At 37.8% G+C, this 14,342-nt stretch overlaps 2 protein-coding genes across 2 annotated transcripts; both read right to left on the bottom strand.

Moving 5' to 3' along the window:
* Window positions 1–959: 959 nt before the first annotated feature.
* On the bottom strand, window positions 960–6,121 carry si:dkey-75a21.2 (uncharacterized protein LOC794385 homolog). Its single transcript, XM_060892448.1, has 7 exons — window positions 5,951–6,121; window positions 4,516–4,627; window positions 4,205–4,405; window positions 3,198–3,337; window positions 2,837–3,103; window positions 2,424–2,569; window positions 960–2,344 (listed from the first exon to the last, which is right to left on the bottom strand). The coding sequence occupies exons 1-7, from the start codon at window positions 5,953–5,955 to the stop codon at window positions 1,923–1,925; spliced, it is 1,293 nt and encodes a 430-aa protein (XP_060748431.1). The 5' UTR covers window positions 5,956–6,121; the 3' UTR covers window positions 960–1,922.
* Window positions 6,122–7,004: 883 nt separating this feature from the next.
* Window positions 7,005–12,774, bottom strand: prr15la (proline rich 15 like a). Its single transcript, XM_060892912.1, has 2 exons — window positions 12,512–12,774; window positions 7,005–8,325 (listed from the first exon to the last, which is right to left on the bottom strand). The coding sequence occupies exon 2, from the start codon at window positions 8,304–8,306 to the stop codon at window positions 7,968–7,970; it is 339 nt and encodes a 112-aa protein (XP_060748895.1). The 5' UTR covers window positions 8,307–8,325; window positions 12,512–12,774; the 3' UTR covers window positions 7,005–7,967.
* Between the last annotated feature and the right edge of the window lie 1,568 nt (window positions 12,775–14,342).

Below are 14,342 nucleotides of genomic sequence, written 5' to 3'. Positions count from 1 at the left end.
AATCTGCTTATACCACAGCAGTGTTGGCTGCTCTATTCAGATTGATCAGGTGTTAAGTTTGTTGTTTATATTATTTGATTGAATTTATCTATTTATATAGTAGATTCATTTACTAACAGCAGGTACAGGTGCAAGGTCCATATTCCTCATTCTAATACGTTACTCTATGCACTAAGCTTATCAACTGATAATATAAAGTATAAAAACATAAAAATAAACGTCTGCTGAGAAAAAGGCTATGCGAGTGATAATAGATACTAAGTTGTTTCACACTTTCAGTTTTTGTTTTTCACAAAAAAAGAGCTTCATTCTTAATAAATAGTAATGTGACATTGCCGACATACAGTCCCTATTCAAAAGTATTGAAACACAGTGTGTGGGTGATGTGTGGTTCTTTTTCTTTCTCCGTACCCACTGCGCTCCAACTCTGAGCCCATAGATAAGCGGTGCAGCTTTCATTTCCTCATAGTTCCATTAATGTAAACAAACATCTATGAACCCAGTACACTTTATTTCTCACCCACTCTAAAAAGTGATCAAATATATCAGAACAGCTGCTTCTTGTTGCCAATTGGCTTGCACTGTAGATCGTTTAAATATTTAAAAGTCTGGTTTGAGCACTGGGTTTCACCTGTGAATCCTACACCATAATGTGACGAGTTTCAAACACAGGTCAGTAAATCCTAATGAGCTGTACTTGCAGATAGTCAGGGAGATATGTAGTGTGGGAAGGTAAAGGTAAAAAGTACCAACTATATTGGCTACTTCTAGTCTGGTGTTTACTAGGTTTACCAATTAACCATTGAGTAAGCACAATGGTGTTAGGCACTTGTTACAGAATCTGAACCAAACAGATCATGCGTGGTTAAGCTTGGTATCCATCATGAGCAGGCAATCATATATTATTAACATGGTTACACAAATTTAAATTTTGATAAATCACCATTATCCACTCTATGTAAAACAAACAAAATTCATTATACACAAGATTGTATAATTTAGCATAGATAACCAAGGGTCCAGGCAAGGGATAAACCTTTGAAGATGAATCATGTTTTGCAGCAAAAGAAGAACATCATGAGCAGGAGTGTGGAGAATTCAATTCAAACTTCTTCAGAAAATACAATAACTAAATTTAAAAAAAAATAAAATAAATAAAATTAAATAAAATTTCAACTGCTCATTTAACAAAACGTTACCTCTTTTTCACAACAGCATTTTTGTAATGTACTTATTTAAGAACACTGCCAGATACACATTTTCAACACAAACTCATTTGTTCCTACTAACTCAGTTTTCAAGAGCAGTGATGCATTTAACAAAGATTCCTTCCTCTTACTGAATACCTTTACAGCATACAGTACAGTATACATTCATGTACACACACCATTTTCTAAAGCTTTCATTTGTTTCTCTACACGTTTTAGCTTCAGTCTATCATACTGTGAAAAAAGGTGAAACTTGTAAAGTTTTATAGTTGGAGATGATGGCAGGGAACTGCAGCTCATTTCACTGAAACAGCAGTAACCTGTATGTTCTTATATAAAGCAAAAAGAAATTTCAATATGTATATTTATACATGCCAGAGGTATAGAATGACTCATATGGGAATTCAGATGTTAGAGCAGACAGTGAGAGTCGTGCCATTCTGCTACATCTCAAAAAAGATATCTACAAAAATATAAGTGCAGATTTAGGAATATTGTGGGCATAATCAGAGGTTGAGGTGTGAAATATGAATCAGAAAGCAAGCCAATTTTATAATGTCTGTAAAAAATTATATATATATATTGGGGAAAGAAAAAAAAAAATACACCCATATCAAATAGTAATTAAGCTCATGTCTACCTCCGGCAAATCTCAGGCAAATGGAGGATGGGCAACAACCGCTATACTAAAACTAAGTTTTAAAGCAAATTTAGTTATTTGGTTTTTGACATGCCGTGTGAATAGCCATGAGAGCCAGAACATCGCTGTCTTTTTTCTGGCTGACTGTACTCATGGTCCAGCCCAGATGTCGCGTTGCCCTGTCTTCCCACAGTCAGCCGTCGCCTCCCTCCAGGCTTCTGCTTTCTCCTCATTGCTGTAGGCTGGGTAGCGATGGCAAGTCCAGCACACTGAAAACCCCTACGCATAGTTTTAGCCCTTTTCTTCATTAAGAGACAGCTGTAACGGCCAAATGCATGCATGGCTGATGCTAGCTTCGCAGGGTTGTGATGGAGCCGTTCGATCCCGTTGATAAAGTCCTGTGTTGCAGACCACACACTTGGCTGTTTCTCAATGTAGTCACACAGTTCAGACAAGCAGGATTTCAGCTTGTCAGTGGGATTGTCCACCTCTGAAACTGAACATGAAATTGCCTTAAATAACAGACACAAAATTCATCCCACAATCATACGTTTGTACTTGTTTAAACATCTTACTTTCTGTGGTGACAATCTCGTGCTCCATGATGCATGTCTGTCCTGTCGGATCAGCTGCCACCCAGGTCGGGCTTGTGTCTTGGCTGGGGAGAATTGAGGAAGATGGACTGGCTTCTCTCATAGACTTAGAAACCTGGTGGTACAGTCTGTAAAAAGATAGAGAATATAGTATTAATCATGCAATATTTCAGCCCAAAAAAAAATGAAGTGAACAATTAATACAATAAAAGTATTGCACTGGCTAGTATGTTAACACTAATGAGCAAATGGGATATGGAATTTCCTGCATTTATAAAACCTTAATTGCCCACAGTCAAATACAAGCCAAGATTGTTATATAATCTATAGTAATAAAAGTTTTTATAATTTATTCTTGCACATGATGCAAATTATTACCAGTTAAAATAATTCACCTGTAGCAGAACTGAATGTCAGGGCAGATGGATCTGTCTGCTGATGCATATGCGTAATCCTCTCCAAGCTCTAGCTGGAGGTCATATTTTAAAACATCCAGGGCTGTAGATGGCGTATGGCCTACTTCAAAAAGCTTCTTTAACTTCAGTATGGCTTCTGGTCCAACATCCTTGTATCTCAATGCATCTGGTACATGCAAGTTATGATTGTGCTCATTGGTGATGTGCACAAGCGTTGGGAAACCTGGCATGTGAGGATCTGTACTCCTGGAAAGACATAACAAGAAAAACATTTCTTTTACAGTGTGCAGGAGCAATGGTATGGTATTGGGTTTTAACATCCCACATGTAAACTACGTACCGACACTGCCTTCCATTGCTGCCCTGTGGACGATGGAGTGTTATGCTCATTTTCGCAGGGCAGTTTGTGTTTTTGGTCCGTCTCCCAGATGGTTCCATGGTGTTTCTTGGTTTTGTGTTGTGGTGGCATCTGTAGTCCACCTAGGTAAATTAGATATTGTTACATCTACAAGACATGTGACTATTATATGTTCAGCTTTAACTACTGGCCAGTACAAGGCATCTTTTCATAATCAATACCTTGGATTAACCTGCGAGGAAATTACACATTATTCTGCAGAAAAAACACCCACTCGACCCATTTGCTTCTAGCCACAACTGGACTATGTAACCAAAAAGCTGCATGGATAATCTTTTTTGATGAACACTTCAATATCCATGAAACTGTATTTCATAACACTGGAAAGAATACTGGAAAGATGATGATTGTGAAATATTTGAATTGACGTTTATTACTGTCAATACATAATATACATTCATGCCACATAAAACTTTATAACGCTCACCATATATACTCACCATGTTTCCAGTACTAGCTAATGTTGTGTAGACGTGATTCCTTCAGGTGGGACACGCAAGTCAGCATGCAGTCTGATTAGCTAGAATGTAGGCTTTATGCCACCATTTACATTCATGGCATTTGGCAGATACCCCTCTTCCACAGCGACTTACATTTTTACTTATTTTATACAACCGAGTAATTAAAGGATAAGGGCATTGCTCAAAAGCCCAGAGGTGTCAGTTTGGTGGCCTGGAGCTATGAACTCACAACCATCTGTTTGGTGGTAAAACACCTTAACCACTAGGCTATCCATACTAACCCTACATGCTGCATAATCAGGATGCACCAGCTGGTTATTTCCAGAACTTAGCTAGAAAATGTTAAGCAGATTCAAATAACCATAACTTTTTATAAAAAAAAAAAATGTAAAATACGTACACAATACAAACCAAGATGGGTTACTGGCCCAGCAATTCTTCTAATATTATAATGTATGGCAAACCTACCTTAAAAATAACTCTCTGTCCCTTAGGTGGTCTGGTTCGATCAATCCTCCAGGTGATGGTTGAGTCCTTTACCCACTGTTGTACTTCTTCAATAGTAGATATAGACATTCTCATGGTGGCAGAGAAATCGACATGGTCTTGAGTCTGCCTTATGGTCTTGTAGTCACAGATGTGATATTCATGATTGCACGGAAGCCAGTTCTAATGAAGACAACCATCATTAGCTACATAACTCCAACACTCCATCTCTTGGGCAACCAAGGTTTCAGTATAGTTTTTCAAAAAACCTTATTCAAAAAGTTTGGACTTACCTTTAATGCTGGGTACAATGAGAGGTTAATCTCTGGATTGACGCAGTGAAAACGCTCCTTATTTGAAATCCGAGGTTTAAGTTTGCCTGAGGCAGGGTTTTGGCGTTCCAACCTGTGAAAAATTCGCAAAAGTTTTGAACCAGACAACCATCAACAGCGCTGTTTACTACCCACTAGTCAAATAGTTACGGTTTATAGATTACTCTAACCCAAAATGCAGTTACACCTGTGGGGGAAAAAATACAAAATGCAGATTGCATTGCTTTTCATTTGTGATCTGCAAGAAACGTACCACAATGAAAACCTTCACTGCATTGCTCTGCAAGTCTGAAAATCGTGATGATTAGGGGTTAAAAAATGAAGTAAGATGATAAACAACTAAAGGGGCATTCATTTATATGGACAGCAACGCATCCTGGAAACTGACACTGTCAGGCTCTTCCTGCTTTACCAACTAGAAATCCCATCACGGTGTATGGATTTAAGCTGTGATTGGACAGTGATAGCATTTCAGTGTAAGAAGTTCCCAACACTGATCAAAATGAACTTTAACAAAACACAGAACTATGTTAATGTTTCTGACCAGGTCAGAAATTAATTCTTCAAAAGCAATTAAGCACTGAACATTTTGTAACACAGAGTAACACAGGGATATTAAAATGAAGGGCCTGCATTTCAGTGTGGGATGTTTTCTTTAGGTCATTAAAAAAAACACCATGTGTACTCAGTGTGTGTAGTGGACTTATACAAGATTTACACTTCATGTAATCCACAGTATTGCGGACTGAAGTAAACCATGAAGACAACTTAGCATATTTGTGGCGTGAGTGTATAAGTGTAAAGCGTCCACATGAGTGAATGAAGCATCTCAAACACACAAACCAACGTCTGTTTCAAAACAAATGAGTTGTTCCTGTCAGACGTCACGGTAATAAAAGTTCTAGCCAAGAGGCCGCTAGCATCTTGCTGGTCCTCTGACAATATGGACGGAAATGCTGTCTTGTGTACTTTCGGTAAACTGCGTACATTACATCCTAATATTGTCTCTGAAAATTCATCCAAACGATTCCACCTTCGAGTCATAAAACCTATCAATATTACAAGAAACGCGGGTTTAAACAATGCTAACTGAGCTAGCTAGCTAGCTAGCAAGCTAACCTGGTGGCGTTACAAATTATTCACTTTAAAGAACTTTTTAATAAAATTGTTTCTCTGCAAAAGCTTCTGAGAGATACATGACATAAATATAGACTAAAAACGCTTATTATTGGGAAATTAATGAATCGTTCTGGTTTAAAATAGAGAAAAGAACATACAACTAGCGAGACTGCTAGCTGACCAGGGCCTACTACATGGCTAAATAACTTTAATCATCCAATGTTCAAACTTTTCAAAACTAGACAAAATTCTTAATTAAATAATATAGTATACTTACACCATCTTGCTTTGTGTATATATAGTGCGCTAGTGTTATCCGTCGTTGCTCTAGGTTCAAGTTTGCTATTTTAGCTAAAGCTCAAAACATTCGCAAGGCCATTTTCCGTTGTAGCCTACAGAAGAGTTACCTGTGTAACAAAAATAATTGACGCCGTGAAAATTAGACTGGCGTAAGCCCGCATGCGCAGAGACTTGCGCATGCGCAGAGATTTGAGTACTGAAATCTCGCAGAAGCGCGACTACAATGTTGAGACTCACGCGATAGACGTAATGTGCAAAGTTGTGGGTGTGCAGCGGCGTTCACTAAATTCAGTCCTACAAGTAGATTTATTTCAGAAAACAAACAAACAACCAAAAACTACGGTTATGGTTAGGGCTAGGGCTAGGGTTAGATTATCAAATAGGCCACGCCTACCCGATTACGCAGTATCTGTTACGGTGTTCTGAAATCTGAAAGTGCCTTCCGGTGTGCAGCAATGTGTTAGCAAATCCATATAATAGATTACTTAGTAATGGCTTCCTTATAAAAACCTATGTTAAAAACAAAACCGTTATTGTAATTAATAGTTCTTAATCATATATCTGCTGAGGGAGAGGCATATGAGTAATAATTATATATACAACCCTACCCTCTTGTGGCCAAACCGTGTCACTGCAGCAAAGACGCTCGCCTCCATTTAAACTTTTTTTTAAGATTTCATCCTGAATAATTCTTGTATAAAATAAGTGCTTTGTGAGAAATATTCAAATGACAATTAAACCAAAAAATAAATGCCTTCTTTCTCAATTTTCTAGTGAGGATATCTTTTTTTGTGGTTTTTTATTTAGTTTTTTTGTGTAATTCATCTAATTTGTACAAATTCAAATTATTTACACGCATAAATTAACACATAAAGTAATACAACCAGCTCTTCACAACCATTTTGTAAAAATCTGAATTATTCAAACTCTGTACTGAGAGATTACAAAGGAACACAAAATATAGGAAAATGTTTTATTTTTTTTTATTAAATATTATATTAAAACATTTTTCTTTGAATAGTATTATACTCAAATCAATAAAAGTTTACTTTCCTGTAAAACATTTTTACAGTATAATTAAAGCATACAAGGAATTCAATATAATTTCCATAGGATAGTTGAGTAAACAAATACAGTTTAAAACACAGAGAGATATTCAGTAAAGTGACAGGTGATTTAGAAGAAGAAACTGTAACTCTGATCATAAGGCACTGAGGTTATTACACCTGGACTTTTAAAAAAATGTTTAAAAATATTAAAATTAAAAATAAAAAAACAAGGAAAACACACATTATAGGATATCTGAAACAGATGAATGTGGATGGAAATAATTCCACAGTGCAGACTGCTTATTTCTCTTTGCATGCTTGTGTGCACTGATTAAATTGCAAATACTCCACTCTGTAGTATTAATGACCAGACGACACAAATTCAGTCAGAAATGTGAGAATCAACTGAAGTATTATTTCTTGTTCAGTAAACTCATTGCAATTTATTTCCAGCTGCTGGCTAGTACTGCCTGAATCTCAACACCACTAAAAAAAACAAACAAACAGCAACCACCCAACAATCAGTAAGAGTACAAAATTCAAACATAATGCTTTCAACAATAAAACTGAATGCACATGACACAGGACATACTCTATAAACCATTTTGTCAGAAAGTAGCCAGCTTTCTTTTGGTGGAACAGTTGAAGGTATAAATACAACTGAACAGAGCTAAATATGAGGATCTTACCACCATTAAACATGTTTTTAGATGTTGTATTGATTAAAAAAAAAAAAATTCCAGTACCAGGTTTATTGGACTATACCGAGAAACCACATTTTATCCACTCTGGGCAAATACAATCAAGATTACTTAAACAGAACCCTACTAAAACACAGTAACATGTTTTTTGCTTGATTTAGTTGATGCCTACATTAATCCTTTTAAAACTTTCAAAAACTTAATTTATTTGCACGTCAAGTTGCACAAATTGATGTCCCAGCCTTCAATTCCCAGTGCTCTGATTCCCATTGCAAGTGTCTTGGTTGGGGAACAATTCCGGGTTTTCAGCTAGTGTTGACCTAATGCGCTTTTTCTCCTTGAAGCGGCCTGAGTGGGAAACTTTAACGTGGCGTCCTTTTGTGGCTGTTTTGTCCACAATGCGTTCAAGGCGAGCGTTGAACTGGCTGTCATCGGGCATCCCTGTCGTACTGCTCGTTCCAGGTGCCGTCTCAGCATTGTTACTGTACTCTGCAGGTACCTCAAACAACTCCTTGGCCTCAGATTTCTTCTTGCGGAGGAAGGTCAACTTCCACCAGGCAGGGGCTGGCTCAGCCGTAGCCATGGCCAAGGAGTGATGAGTCCTGTGGGGAGGAAAAGAATGTGGAATAATGTTGAAAAAGAAAAAGAAATGAAGATCAATTGAAGCTGTTGCTTGAATAGAAAGAAGGTGTAGTCATGGTTTAAAGTACATACAGGTTTTTTGTTTTTTTTCAATAATAAATTGCATGATATGGTGGATTCTTGCACATAAAATGTAGGTAAAGCTTTAGGGAAGGGAAGAACCTACACCTTCATTGCCTTCTTTTCCCCTTTGCAAAATGGTGTCAAGTGACCAGGATTTGCATACTGAAACATGATCGTCCCAAGTGTTTTATGATGTAAAAACACTTGCTCATCACATTTAGAACACTAAGTCAGAATTCTAGTAAGATTCTCAGCAATTTTAGGAGTGACATTCCCATTTTCATATGTGCAATGAAAGGAATCGAACTAATAATGAATTTTGGGGATTTCTGAGTGTATCCAAGCGTACACAGAGAAGTCCATTAAAGTTGAAGGGGGTGGTTGTGTATGTGTAGGGGGTTTCCTGAGTGGGTCAACAGTGGTGTACTGTCCCCTCTGTCAAAGTGATCTCATATACGTTAAAAAGAGGATGTATTACTCCTTCCATCGAGTGTGGTATGCTACCCTGTGATGGAGCATGAACAGTAGTCTTCATATGGCTCTCAAGAAGGTATCTAGACGATGGGTATAGTCAAATTCTGACAAATTTCTAAGATGAACAAACATTTCACATATAGGGGTCAAAATTATTACTATGGTTGTCATAGCAGAAGTGCTAAAACACAGGCCATTAGAATGGCTTAAATACTTCATACCACTATACGACTGGCTGATTCTGTTCTCAAGTGGCTGACTCACTTGAAGCCAAAACCAGTTACTGTTTGTGGAAGTTAGCTATAAGGATACTGTAGTGGCGTGCAAAGCTGTCACGTGTAAGCGGAGATGTCAGAGTCTGATGTTGGTGACGTTGCTGTTGAATTTTTCATCGCAATTCAATCGGTGCCATATGGCAGCACTATTCTCTCCAGTTACAGGACTCAGATTTCATAGCTACATGGTAAAGCCTGGTTACATGCTAGCAGAATGCTATAGAACATAATTGTTGCATTATGGCCTGGACTGCTATAGCGCTTTAACCAAAAGATGAATACCGGGTGTATGTGTGGTCTATGACTCATCGTGCCCTTTGTAGTGGTTTCTTCTGCCTGATTGTTACATGAATAGGTCTTACAGAGCATGGGCCAGGCTGGGTCACTGGTTAATCATGTTACCAGAGAGCGAGAGAGAGAGAGAGAGAGAGAGAGAGAGAGAGAGAGAGAGAGAGAGAGAGAGAGAGAGAGAGAGAGAGAGAAAGAGAGAGAGAGAGAAAGAGAGAGCCTGTTGCTGGGGAGTTTGTTAGGGCTATAATAAAAGCACAGTAAAAAGCAAACACACCTTGTCTCTCGTACACATACACAGAGAGAGATAAAGCTGCAGCATTGTGCATGCGTCTATTCAAAGAAAAGGAGTGGACTTGCTATGGCTGGTTGCGCAGCAACAGAGTGGTGATTTCCATACTGCATGCTAATATCCATGATCTCACTGGAGGCTTGGACTTTTGGCCTTTCATGTTTGGGAACAGAAAGAAACTAAAGGTGGACCTCTTTCATACCAGGAGTATGTTCTTTTAACTGACATAATATTTAAATAGTTTCTCTTGTTGTCTTTTTTATTATTGTATCATATCCAGCAGAAATTCTCCTGAGATTGTTTTCCTTTTCATAGGAGGAACGAAGGTTGAAGTGTCCATGTGAATTTGTTTACATAGACAATGTGTCTGTGAATCTTGGTTACCAGGCAAGTAAGAACTGGTGAATCAGTGTTTATTATCTATTTCATATGGTTGCATCATTCATATTTCACTTAGGCAGGCTTTTTACCATTTTCATACATTTTCATGATCAGTTTTTCAGTTATTTAACTTTTGTAACATTACCGTGATTGGTTCAACCAAAATATCCTCAAATTCTTTATTTTCTTTTGAGCTCTCCAATTACTCATTTGAGACAGTCCATCATTTCATAGTGACCCAGTTTATTAAGACTTCAGTGCTGATGAGTGGAAGATGCTGAGATCAGTAATAAAATATATAACTGGGCTTTTATATATCAAGGTGACATTTGTAAATATGAAGTATATAATTCATTAGAATTAGAGGACATAGCAAATGAAAGTCTCTAGCATATTCAGTATTGATAGACACTGAATCCTGATAGAGTTTTGAACATCACGCATAATAAATAACGTATCAGTTTTGACTTAGATCTGTAAAGTTAAATTATTTATAATCATTCTGCCAGTCTCTTGCCATTTGATATTCATTAAAATGTCAAATATAAACAGCTTATTGGTTATATAGACTTGCAGTATTGACAATAACGTTTCTAACAAGCCTCTATGGATGTTTCTGTTGTTTTTTCACGTTTTGGTTTGCGGATTTAAGAAAGCAAGGCCTACACGATGTACATAAGATCCAGTATACATTCAGAAGCACCCGCCCCCACCACACACACACATACTACAACTGACTGGTTTCCAATCAGACCCTGAAGGTTTGTTCGCTCAGAAATGGAATGCTGACCTTGGATCAAATGGGGCCTTTAATAATGAATTAATGCAGGAATAAAGCCATGCTAGATCAGCAGTTCGACTGCTCTGTTACAATATGAGCAATACAAAAAGTGTGAAGTGCGTTTTTGGTGTCGGTAACACAATAGCTTCTGTGTAGCATGGCTAGGTGTAAAGATTACTGTTGCCTAATCGGGATTAAGAGTTTTGAATGTGAGTGAAGCATGGGGAAAATATGATTTCATTCAATTGTTCTGATAAAAGAGTATGATAAGAGACAATTGCTTCTGTGCTCCAGTTTCGATGACTTTATACAGTACCATCTAATCACGCTTTCTGATCTAGGTAATCATGCAAATCCAATAGAAGCAGGGCTGCTTAGGGTTCACAGCCATCCTGCACTACTCTATACACTTCACAGCATTTGCACAAACAATAAGCTCTAACTACAATGCTGTCTCTGTATTACTACTGTGTGGCCTTTGGTGATATAAAAAAAATACCTGCTGGATGATAAAGTGCTTCTGTATTGAAAAGCAGAAGCTTTTGTTTTGCTAGAGGTTGAAATTTAAAGAGAAATGAAAACTAGATTCATGTTAGCCGAAAAAACATTATTAGATTTAAAAATCCTAATCTAAATCTGTGTTTACTAAAGAGGTTCAAGCTTTGAAAAAGGCACCAAAGTCTATAAACCTGCAGGCTTTCTTCTGTTCTCCTCTGCACTTCTTATCTCTGGAGAGATATACCTACTCTAAATATTTACTAAATGTGGGGCAGGAGAAAGAGATTGCTCTGCGGTGAAAAGCTAGTGTTTAGAGGAGATCAAAAGAAGCCTTGTTGACCTGTATAATGGCACAGAGGACATTTACCTCTAATTTGAATATGAATCTTTGGGGAGGTTTTAGGATGTGAATGAAACTCTGGACTAGAGCAGGGTTTTTTTTCCTGCAAAGAATCAGAGAACAACTGTGTAATTATGTTCCCAGCTAGAATTATTCTTATAGCAAAGATGATATGACAATAAGACAATCAATGTAGATTCAAGAAGAAACCTTCTTTTCATTTCCAGGATTTCATTTCCCACCCAAAACCTCAGGGCATGATGTAAACAGGAGGACAGGCCTGAGCTGACAGATCTTTTGGGCTGCCATTTTTCACACAATTACATTTGTTTTCATTATTTCATTCATTATATTTATTTGAATGTACATGTCATAATTCACTTTGAAACAAAGTCCTGCTTGGTCACCATTTCAGGCCACACAGGCCTATAACAAGCACTGTCATGAGTAATGGCTCCTAGTATGCTGTGCTGTATAGTTAGTGTTAAATTCCTACCTTGTAAGTTAATGTGTGAATGAGATGCCTTATTGACCAAAGGTCATCAGTGACCAGCTCTTATGTCAGTTTTATATATTACATAGGAAATATATATTACTAAAGGAAATTTAGTACCAGATATACAGTTTCTTTACACCTAGACTATAACTGAAACAATATAATATTTAACATTCACACAAAAAGGACAGTGGTGCGAATAAAAATCTTAGGCTGAAATGGCTTCGTTGATGGATGCTTGCAGAAAGTTTTTCTCACCTGGGCAAGTGAAAAGTGCGTCACAGAGGCTGAAGTTGCTGTCTTCCCTAGAGGTTACTGGCCTTTAGTTTAGTCCTCTTGATGCTATTTACAGTCCGATCTATTGAGTGAGATCATTGCCCTGCTCTGATGACCTGAAACCTTTTTTCTCACCTTTTCCTCTCCCTCTCGCACTCTTATTTTCTGTCAGGCTTTCGTGTATACTTTTCTGTGTGACAACCAGGTGCAGCTTAACTAACAGGTGCACACTCCTCCCACTGTATCGCTCACACATACACACACACACACACACACAGACACACACACACACACACACACACACACACACACACACACACACACCACACACACACACACACACACACAGGATCATAGACAGCAAAGCTAGGCCCCTCCTCTTGCTAGTGCTTGAGTAAATAAGGTCATAGTGGCAGAACTACTAAGACAGAACTACACAAAAACTAAATGAGTCAAATCTACACTCAGTATGCCTGTTCCACCTGCACAACAATATTTAATCTAATCACTATTGAATTGAATTAACATAGAACTATACTCACTAAATCAGTTCTATTTCTTTTTACCATAACAATGATTATATTTTTCAAATCCAATATAGGCACCATATTTCATCAGTTCTGTTGTAGCATTTATACAAAGTCTTTTGGTCTGTCCAGCAGAGGGCAGTCTCTCATCCACATGCCACCTGCTCAACAACAGAGATAAAGCTTCCAGTGCTGGCACACATCTCTGGAAGGAGTACATATGGGGTAAAGTTGGTCACTAACCAGTGACCCGGATAGTGCCAGTGAAATCATTAAGCAGTGGGTCATCTCTGTTGTAGTCAGCTTTGGCCAGCCGGTGCCTAACAGACCCCCAAGCTCACAGAGTGCCCATATGCAGACTGTATGCTTAATCTTTATGCTAAGCACTAAATAAAATCCTCATTCATATAAAATCAATATTATTGTAACAAAGACAAAAAAGTAAATGTGATCCTCCAAATAACTACTGTAACTACTGTAGAAGTAAGAACATGTGTGTATCTTGCTAGAAAAAAGAGATTTAGCATTTCAGATAAAGCAGTGATTATGATATCACAATTATTCAGTGCAGGTAAATGAAGACAAAAATGATTCAAACTGAAACCTATGTGAAACGGCTTTAGAATAGATAGCATTCGCCTTTTTTTAACTTAGATTCAGCGTTCATTTAAAATATTTAAAACTTTTTATTCTAATATCTGGATGGACAGAACTATTTATCCCATAATGTTGCCACCACAGACGGAGAGGACAGGGATAGAAAGAAAATGGTAGCTTCAAAAAAAAAAAAAAGCCACATCTAGGGCACATTTTTGTTAGTCAACTCCTCCACCAGACACTTGAATTGAATTTTGAATTATTTGGAAGTTACACTGGATATGCCAAAAGAATAAGTGTAACGACCAACTAAGTCTAAAAGGTTTCATCAGCTATCTGTCTGATTTGTGCAACCAGCCTCAGCCTGAAGGCAGTTTGGCCACTGAGGCCTGGCACTCGGCTCATGGCCAGGAATAGAATGAGGTTAGGAAATGTGGCCCATAAAGGGCAAATTTTTTATCTGCTCAGACATCTGCCTTTTCCAAGTTGTTAATCACGTTTTTGCAATTACTCCATTTGGAAGTAAAATGAGAAATGATGTAGCTATTCAGGATCATTAGCACTGTGAAAAGATGTAAGTGCAGGAATTGTCAGGTTTTGAGTGCCACCTTGTGGCTACACCTAGCTGTAAACCGTAGAGAAATTTCCCCTCTCTCTGTTGAAAGACAAGCCGGTCTCTTGACATGATG

This window comes from Tachysurus vachellii, chromosome 18 (genome assembly GCF_030014155.1).
Source record: "Tachysurus vachellii isolate PV-2020 chromosome 18, HZAU_Pvac_v1, whole genome shotgun sequence".
Lineage (NCBI taxonomy): Eukaryota > Metazoa > Chordata > Actinopteri > Siluriformes > Bagridae > Tachysurus > Tachysurus vachellii.
Note: the sequence above shows the minus strand (reverse complement) of the source record. Positions and strands in the feature narration are given on the sequence as shown.

Coding starts and splice junctions, on each gene's coding strand:
- si:dkey-75a21.2 (XM_060892448.1), bottom strand. Junction 4,406..4,515: donor CATTGTACCCAGCATTAAAG/GTAAGTCCAAAC, acceptor TGTCTTCATTAG/AACTGGCTTCCGTGCAATCA. Junction 2,345..2,423: donor CGAGATTGTCACCACAGAAA/GTAAGATGTTTA, acceptor TTTCATGTTCAG/TTTCAGAGGTGGACAATCCC.
- prr15la (XM_060892912.1), bottom strand. CDS start 8,306: ATGGCTACGGCTGAGCCAGCCCCTGCCTGGTGGAAGTTGACCTTCCTC.